The following is a 10103-nucleotide window of genomic DNA, read 5'->3' as shown; positions in this document are numbered from 1 at the left end:
TCCTTGCCCTGGATAAAATACATATCAAAGGAATTTCAATGAGCTCAGACTCTTTCCATATATAGAAAGGCACTAAAAGCTCTTAACTTGATGTCTTTTGTGTGTGTGATTCACAGTAACTGATATTCAACCACATATTTTCAGCAAAAATGCAAAAACTCCAATATATCTTGGCCCCTGCCTTACGTTTTTGGAACAGTTTGTCAGAACTGAGAGGCTGCCTTCCTGGACTGTAGTCCTCAAATAAAACATAATTCTCAACTTATAGATGATGCATTTATGTCAGTTAACATCTATAAATTCCACTGGAATAAAAACATTGTTTCTATAAGGTTAGCCAAAAAGTGTGTTCAAGTCTTTCAAACCTGAATGAACTTTTTGGCCAACCCAATATATCTATAATGGGTTTTATTTCCATTTTTACTGTGCATGTCTGTGAACAAAGTATCAGAAATTGAACTAGTAGCTTCTGAGCAAAAATCTTTTAATTTCTAAGAGCATTCCCCCAATAATTATTAATGGTAATACCTTTTTTTTTTTTCTTTAGAAGGCAGCACCCTGTGACGTGTGGGATCTTAGTTCCCTAACCAGGGACTGAACCCGTGGCTCTGTATTGGAGGTGCAGTCTGAAGTGCTGGGCCAGCAGGTAAGCTCTGGTGATATTTTAAAAGTGTATTGCTTCAATGTGTGTTTTTGTATGCCCAGAAATAGTGTCTCAGTTCTTTTACCCCAAACTCTATTTGCCTTAAAATGCCTAACTTTAAGTGCTAACAATTTATATAGAAGAATACTGGTTCTAATTCCAACACCTAAGAGCCTAAGATATTCTCAGTTCTCTCCCAAGAATATTGATGGGAATTAAAACAAGGAACTTCTTACTGTAGATCTGACCAAATGGCTACTCAAGTGACCTGTGTATTTATGAGAATCATTTCATTCTAAAATACTTCCCCTGCACGGAGTGCATCCACGGATGATTTTAACCCCACTCCACCCCAGTGAGTGCTTAGCAGTGTCTGGAGACATTTTTGGTTGTCTCACTGCGGGTAGTGGAGTTGCTATTTGCATTAGAGACCAGGGATGGTGGTAATCATCATACAATACCCAGGACAGTCCAACATAGCACTAATGAGCCTGTGAATCCTTGAGTTACACAAAGTAAAGATACTGCAGCACTGGTGAGACAGGAAACGCTGCAAAAGACAATGAATACGGTTCCTGTTCTGGTACAGCTGAGATCATAAACCACTTTATACGTACTTTTTAAAAGTGAAAATGGTCTACACAATATTTATATTTAAATACTTTTATTTTTATTTCACAAAAAAAGCAACAGTGTTTGCAGGTACACATGCCTTTCAGTCAGTGCTGGTCATATGCAAAACAAGGTATCAGAAGTATAAAGAAAAATAAGCCTTTTCCCTTTACAAGTGACAAAACACAATTTGCATATATAATATTATATATATACATACTATTTTCAAAATCTTTCACAAAAGACAAGATTATGATACAAATTTAGAATTCTACCCACAAGCTCAGATTCAAGAAATTGGAGATCTCTGTAAGTATTTAAATACAAAAATGTGATACCTTCACAAGTTTTGAAGTAACTACTTTTCAAAGTGTTTGAGAGACTATTCTTCACAGCAACATGGAACACTTGGCTTTAATCAAGAAAGCTGTAAGATTCAGTTTTGTCTCAATGTGAGTTTGTTGATTAATGCAAATGTTCCAATTATGCTGTAATTGTCACTTTATACACATGAATATGTTACTGTACTGATGTTTTCTACACTTCAAGTTCTGGAGCATTTCATTCAGCTAAGCCCTGACCTTTACTTCCTTTGAAGTATTTCAAATTAAGAACTGTTGAGAAATACCACTAAATATGACCATGACTAACTCCAAAAAGATGCTCCCTTTTATTTATGGTCAAAGTTAAATGTGGCATGAATAAACTTTTATTTTCCGTACAGCAGCAGGTATAAGTAACAGCAAAGTATAAGCAAAGTTTTCATCACTAGAACCTGAGAGTCTGATATGGTGAATAACGTCTCTTTGCAAATTTTCTAGGAGTCCTACCGTTCAATGTTTCTATAACAGTATGGCAAATAACAGTATGGCAAATCTTCAGCATTATATTGGTTATAAATTTCAGAACAAAAAAAAACAGTGCTCAGAAGCTCAGAAGGGAGGGAAGAGAGGGATGGATGGATTTTCCACATGCATTTTCTTTGCGACAGATAAATATGGAGTCGTGACATTTACCATGTGGTGGATGAACAGTCAATGTAAAATATCACTGAAGAATGCTGAAAGTTAACACACAGGTCTGGATGTGTGAAATGCATGCAAAGACAGAGAGCCAAAGAGGCAACATGGGCTCACATTTCCAAGGACACTTGAAGATAACAGCTAACAGCGCAAGCGCTGAAGACAACAAGGAGAAATGAACAGGAACGGTTCAGCTAGTGGAGAAGCGAGAGCGGACGGAGGCAGCCACGCAGAAGAGCTCTGGGGAGGGAAGGGCCAGCACGCCCGCCATGTGCAAGGTGGTGGGAGTCAAAGAGCTTGCCACCCCAATTCTTCTTGGATTAGTTTCGGGGCCCACGTTGTCATTTACTAGAATGATGGCAATAACTCAAAAGATTCACTCCAAAACCCAAAATGATTTCTACCGAGTACAGAAGAATATGTAACTGAAGGAACTGTAGCCAACTGAGTCAGAATCCAGGGCCTCAGAAAGGAGCTACTCTCAGAGGTCTTCAAATGAGTTTGAATGAGTGCCGCTGAGAGATGAACAGCAAAAAAATTTAACCACACCTGAAGTATTGTCTTTTTGACTCTCTGGAATTGCCAAAGAACAGGTCCCTCCCTTCCTACCATTTCATTCAGTGTGAGTCAACCTGAGACCTACTAGATGTGATTAGCTCTCACAACTCAACCGTATCCAAGTGTCTTCTCCCATCTTACGGGCTACCTGCCTGGTGCCATTGGTTACCCCACCTCAGTGCTACACCTTTAGCTCAGATGGCAAGGATCTGGTGCGACATTTTTGTTAGATACACTCAGAGCCCTGCAAGGGACTATTAAAGGAAAATAATGGGAGAAGAAAAGAAGCAAATCATGTATGTGCATGTATACACTTACATCTTTAAAGGCATATATCTGAGAGAATAAAAACAGCCACAAAATAGTGACTATACTGGCTCCAGCTGAAGGAGCAAATATGTGGGAAAGGAAGAAAGTACGCTGCTCATCCAGGGGAGTCAATTTTCATCAGTTCCCTACATAGCCATGTGAAGGACTAAACACAGAATAAAGCGACAAATGAAAACACTCATGAAGAATATTCCCCCGCCAAAAATATAAATCTCTATAAAACAAGCAAACAACATACAACCCTTCTACTTGCTGTTACCACACAGGCAACAAGGGGAAGGGGAGAAGGGGAGGCTGTCATACACTTCTCCTCAGTTTGCATTTGGTAACTTGACATCCACCCAAAGGACTAGGTATAAAATCAGTAACATGGAAACATGTATATACACTTTTAAAAAGGGCATACCCCATCCCTTCCCACTAACTACTACCCACCCAATAATTTTCCCCTCCAAAAAAAAAAAAAAGATCCTAAATTGTTGAACTATTGCCCATGTAGGCAGTAAGGGAAGGGAGCAGAGGAGATTTATCATACATCTGGACCTCCATGTTTCATTATGTACCTACAGATCCCAGCAAAGGACTGGGCACTAAATGAAATAACACACAAAATGTAGCAAACCTTTATACATTAAAAAAGTATATATATGTGTACACACACACACACACACACACACACACACACACACACCCTCTCCCATCCCTATCTCTCCAAAAGCAGAAGCCAAACATCTATTCTTCTGCCACTGCCCAGTGAGGGAAAGAGAGCAGGGAGATCTTTTATAGAATCAATCTCAACTTTCATAAAGTTCCAAAAGAGTCATGCAAAAGACTGGATTCAAGATGAAATGAACACCAAAAGAGGCAGAAACATTTGTATACATTTAAAAATTTATATATCTTGCCTAACAAGCTCATCCCCCATTAAAAACCTCAAAAACAAACAACAGAAAACCAAATCCTCAAGTACTCCTATACTACCGGTATACACAGGCTACAGGAGAAGGGCGGGGAAGATTTATTACACCCCGATCTGGACCTCTGCATTATATTTGATATTTAGGAGTCAAAAAAGACACTAGGCTTGAAATGAAAGCACAAATAAATGCAGTAAACGTTTATACACACACACAAAAGCAAACCCAGAAAACCTTCACTGCTCTGCGCCCCGCAAAAAATTCTTCAAAAAACTACACTACTAGTCATTGCCTAGACAGGCAATAAGGGAAGGGGAGAAGAGGAGATTTTTTTCATAGAATGAACCTTAATTTTCATCATGTACCTAAGAATCCATGCAAAAGTTTAGGTACAAAATGAAGTAACAGAAAAAAAAGGAACACAAACATTTATATACATTTTAAAAAGTACATATCCCTATGCTCCCAGGCAAGACAGTGATAGAGGTAAAAATAATCTAGACTGCTCTACAAATATTACCCACAGAGGCGACAAGGAAAGGGGAAGACAGAAGATTTTCCTACATCCATACTGCCACATCTCGTTAGGGACCTATACATCCAAGCAAGGGATAAGTACAAATGGAATAACATGATATTGAAACAAGCACTGCATATATACAGATTTCAAAAGAATATATTCCGCCTCAGTCCCTTCCCAGCCCCGTCCCCTGCAAAATTCTAAAAGCCCAAACTACTTTAAAATTATTGACTACATGGATAAAAAGGGAAAGAAGACTGCTCTATATCCAGAACTCTGTGGTTCATTAGCAACCTACCAGTCCAAGTGAAGGAGAGTGAGTGAGTGAAAGGCACTCAGTTGTGTCCAACTCTTTGCGACCCCATGGACTGTAGCCTGCCAGGCTTCTCTGTCCATGGAATTCTCTAGGCCAGATTACTGGAGTTGGGAGCCATTCCACACTCCAGGGGATCTTAACCCAGGAATCAAACCCAGGTCTCCTGCACTGCAGGCAGATTCTTTACCAGCTGAGCCATCAGGGAAGCCCCCAAGTGAAGGGCTGGGTACCAAATGAAATACTATAATAAGGAAGTAAAAAACATGAGTATATATTTTAAAAGCATTTACCCTAATACCCACAAAAGAGCCCCTGAAACTAATCAACTACTCTACTAGCCATTGCCCTCTCAGGCAACACGGGAAGGGGTCAAGAGGAGATTGTCATACATGTGGACCTCCACGTCTCATTAGGTACTTTCACATCCTATGAAAAGGACGTAGTACGAAATGATGAGTTATAATACAAAGTTATAGATTTATTTATATACATTAAGTACATACCCCACTGTCTCCCACCTCACAAAACAAAAGCTACTCTAGCTACTGCCCAAAAAGGCAGTAAGGAAAAGGGAAGAGGAGATCTGTCATACTCTGAATCTCCGTTTTCATTAAGTACATATGCATTCATGCAAAGGAACACACCTAAAATGAAATATTAAAAAGTAGCATAACATTTATATACACTTGAATAAAAGAATATACAACCCTCCCCCATCTCTGCCCTCAAGAACAGACTAGATCAAAACAACAGAAACTATAACTACTCACTTACGTCCATACAGGCAACAAGGAGAGGGGTAGGTAAGCATTCGTCATACTTTGGGACCTTCACAGTTCATTAGATCTCTACTTATCCGTGAGGAGGATGAAGGAAATACAAAATCAAACACCCACAAAATAGTGATTTAGATACATTTTAAAAAGTACATACTCTGCTCTTCTCCCACTATGGCCATCTCCTTCCAGAGAAGGAAACCAAGTAACTACTCTGTAGCTGTTGCCCAGGCAGGAAAAATTGAAAGGCTAGAAGAGATTTCACAGGACAATGTCTCTTTCATTTTTCATCAGGATAAACTATACTAAGATGAAAGAATATAAAAACATCAAAACACGTGCATACATTTAAAAAGTATATTCCCCTAAAGAACCCTCAAAGAAATCAATCAACTATTCTATGAGCTATTGCCCACGTAGGTAACAAGGAAAGGGGAGAGGAGGTCTATCATACTTTCGGACTTCCACTTTTCATTTGGTACTTAGTTGCCAATGAAGAGAATGAAGCACAAAACAAAAGAAAGCAAAACCCAGCAAAAGTGAACACATAGGCTTTATAAAATACAAATGGGGATGTAAGGGAGGAAGAAAAGAGTTAATTCCAATTTTTTAAAAAAAGGCAAAGGGGAGAAGAACTACATCATACCTATGAAATTCAGGTCTTGTTTTGCAAACTCAGCCCAGAAATTGCTGTCTGCACATCTGAGATGCATACACCTTCCCTGCACCCCCATGACATACATGAGGATTATGTAAATATTCAGCAACCTGACTACAGATTATCTTTCCATGTGTATTAGATTAAGATGCTCAAAAGCCAACTCAGGAACAGGCTATCTGTAATCCAACAAACTCAGCACTTAACTTTCATTTCTTCCTTTCCAGTGTTCAGAAAGGATTCTGTTCTGCACCCAGGAAGACTGATGTGGCTCAGTATCCTCTATATACCCAGAACTCTTCTGACAGCTCTGTTCCCATTGTGGCTAAAGTACATGTGAAAACACGAATGGTGAAGAACATTAGTGTAAAGAGGAACCTGTGACAGTAAGAAAGTTCGTGAACACCAAAACAGTGGCAAACAACATAATTCCACTTAAAGAGATTCATATCGAACAAGATGGAGCAAGGCACAAGCTTACGGTAGCTGCTGACACTACTTCCGTTTAATATATCTAATCAGTTGGTATTAACAAGCGATTAGATATCAACAAACTGAACTCCTTGGATTTCTAGTTTTGTAGCCTTTCAGACTTCCAAAGCCTAAGCTTTTCTTCTACAGTTCCAGATTTCCAATTTTGCCTTTCCTAATAATATGGTATGATGTGTCTTTTTATTAATTCAAGACGACTCTCTCTCTGCAATGAATATAACGCTTGTCAGACAGTACTGAATTGGTCATGGATCTGTGTGCTCATAGAACAAAGAATCGCTGTGCTTCTATCTGAGTTCTCAGAAATACAATGGTGAAATAAAATTCTGGGGGAAAAAACTTCAAACGCTTCAACAACACTTATTATACTACACGGTCTAGCCATTATTTAACCTTATATTCCTGACTTAGAGTTGGTTTTTGGAAGCCCTATATAGATGGGATAGCATAACATTAAAAAAGTATGGAATTTCACAGGAAAATCTGAGGTGAGGCCTGTAAATGAAAAATACAATTGGTACGGATCTGGTATTATGGGAATGAATGGCTTTTGAGTACAAAGATAGAAATGGATTTTGAGTTACCTCCTTTTTAGCCCATGTTTTGATAAAAGTTTAATTATAACAACCCCCACCCCGTTCCAGACACACACACTCACAGGAAAGAATGATATAATTCAAGACAAGATTTGCCATATGCGGAGCTAACAAATATTATAGAAACAATGTGAAGATGGGCAGACAAAACGAAGAATCTTAAATGATTTTGAGAAGTAGCAAAGTTTAAACTCTGTATCAAAGTGGACTTTAGTAATATGGTTTAAAAAAAAACAACCCAGCAACAAAAAATCCTCCAAAATTTTAGTATTTTTCCCCACTCTAAAAATATAAAAACTCACTTTCAAATATCGACTAAATTATCATTCATTTACTGAAGCACAAGAGTAATAAAGACCTACAATCACGCTAGTTTCAAAAAAACATCTTCAGATGATTCTGTGATTCTCAGATAATAGTATTTTCTACTCTAAATAGAGAGATAAGTGCTGTTTAGAAAACACTAAATTGGGAGAAAACACACTAGGGCTAAAGAAGGTTATCTTTAGTTTCTATTGCCAGTCTTTTCAATTTTGCTATATAAAAATATTTTCATAAAATAAAATATAATTTTATACATAATTCCATATATTCTCACTTGATACCTGCTGAATAAAAAAAAGGTGACCTTTCCCATTGTCTGATTCAGTGGAGTGTTTTAAGTGCTGAAAAATGGGTAAATACCCTTTTTATGTACGTAGGTGTTTTCAAGCAAAATAGAAAGTACAATAAATACTAGGAAGAAAGCTTTTCTCCTAAGAATCAAAGAAACACAACAATCTAGGTATAAGTCTGCATAGCTCAAAAAATTCAAGTACAGTATTTCCCCTTTAGAAGGAGTACAATTGCCATATAGTTTTGGATTCTTTCTTTCTTTCCTTGGCCATTCCCTATAATCTGTTAGTTTGGCCATTACAAAAGAAAACTTTGATTTTTCAACTAAAGAAAAGTACTGTTTCTGACAGTAGAAAAAATTCAAAGCCCACCATATTAAAATAAACCTAAATCAAGTTATTCCTATCCACATTCTCTTTATTCCTTTAAGGTATTATGGTGAACTTCAAATAAAAATGTTCAATTTCTCAAAGGCCCTATTTTAAAATATACTTCTAATATGCAACTCTATCATATAAAATGAAAAACCACCCAATGGGTATGATTAAGAGAAAGTGTCTGATCTATCAGCCAAAAAGCAACTTAAACAGACTGTAAACTGTAAATCTTAGTAAGAAAGTCATGATAAGAGACACCAGTATTTTAAAAAATGCCATAAATGCAGAAATACTTATTTGTAACACAAGGGATATCTATGGCAGAGAGCGGTAAAGGTGTACAGAGATTTGGAGAATACTGGAATTCATAAGTAAAATAATTAGTGCTAACTCAGTTGGAAATATTTTCCTGAAAGATGAAAAAGAAGGTGTTAAATATTTGGAAAGTTTAATCTTTTGGCCTTGTTATTTAGCTTTACAACAAAAATTTAAAAATTCTGTAGCACCTCACTATTTTTCAGAAAAAAATATAATAGTTATAAACTTTTTCCAGAAAAAAAAGGATTATTCAAAACCCCCAATAAGTAGATCTGCACACCTGAGGTCAGTTCTCTACAGCTGCATGATTCGATGACTTCATTACTATACTTTTTGATGCTAACTTGGAACCACATTCAAATAACATCTATCAACAAGAAGCAACAAATGGCTAACCAACCAGCAGCCTGCAAAGATGGTGGCTCCCATGGTAGCTCTTTCCTTATTTCATGGTGTCAACATTTAGCCAGAAACTGAGAACAGCATTGCAAAACAGATTTTTTTTTCCCATTTGAATATCTTCAAAGTAGAAAAATTACCCACTGTTTTTGTAGACGGTTGGCATACAGGTGAATATAGTTTGGTAATAAATAACTACACACTGCCCAAAGACATTTCAGAAAAGACAGATGAAAAAATACAGACTGGCCCTGAGCAAACTAGAACTCCTAAGAGTGCACACAACTCAGCAGCGATCCTGGTTTCACCGTGGCTTTTGCAAAAGCAGCAGAGGCCCAGTTAACAAGCTCTCTGAACGGGTGATGAGGTACAGGTGTGCATGCTACAGCCAATATGTCAGGGTTTTCAGATTCTTCTCCACCCACTGCATGTTCAACTGAATGACTTCCAAAGCCTCCTGGACACAGCGAAGTCGAAAGGTGGCCTCTGATTGGTTTTCAAAGAATGCCTGGACCTGTAAGTTGCACACAGAAGTATTTCAAAAGAAAAGAAAGGCATACCGCAGCTTTGAATATCCTTTTCAAATAAGCTTTAAGTTAGTGATGGTCATGCTGATGTAAAGCTGTTTTAAAAAGGAATTCCCCTTACTCCCACAAGGATGAAGTTTTCAAATTTCAAGTGGGAGGTGGGGTGGGGGTGGTGAGAGTTGGAGTGGGAAGGGTGGAAAGGCCGGAAAGGCCAAGTAACAGTAAATAAGGTAGAGTCTAAAGTTAGGCCTGGGGCCTAATTTTACCCTCTGAATGGAACTCTTCAAAAACAGTCTAATCGCCAATTAAAAATAAACTTGGCATATGTTGATCTTAATTCAAAAAATTATCTGTATCAGATGGGAGACAATGGAATACTGTTGAGAATGGAAGCAGAACTTTTCCTCCTTGTTGTATATCCACCCTT

General features: G+C 37.8%; 1 protein-coding gene across 2 annotated transcripts in view; it reads right to left on the bottom strand.

The window, feature by feature from the left end:
* Positions 1-1302: 1302 nt before the first annotated feature.
* The window catches only part of LNPEP (leucyl and cystinyl aminopeptidase), a 102555-nt gene continuing 93754 nt past the window's right edge, over positions 1303-10103 (bottom strand). For both annotated transcript variants that reach the window (XM_070373173.1, XM_070373174.1), the window contains exon 18: positions 1303-9663. In XM_070373173.1, coding sequence (XP_070229274.1) covers positions 9532-9663 — 132 coding nt within the window. In that variant the 3' untranslated portion in view covers positions 1303-9531. The remainder of the gene's footprint in view (positions 9664-10103) is intronic.

This window comes from Bos mutus, chromosome 7 (genome assembly GCF_027580195.1).
Source record: "Bos mutus isolate GX-2022 chromosome 7, NWIPB_WYAK_1.1, whole genome shotgun sequence".
NCBI lineage: Eukaryota > Metazoa > Chordata > Mammalia > Artiodactyla > Bovidae > Bos > Bos mutus.
This window is presented reverse-complemented; position numbering and strand designations above follow the sequence as displayed.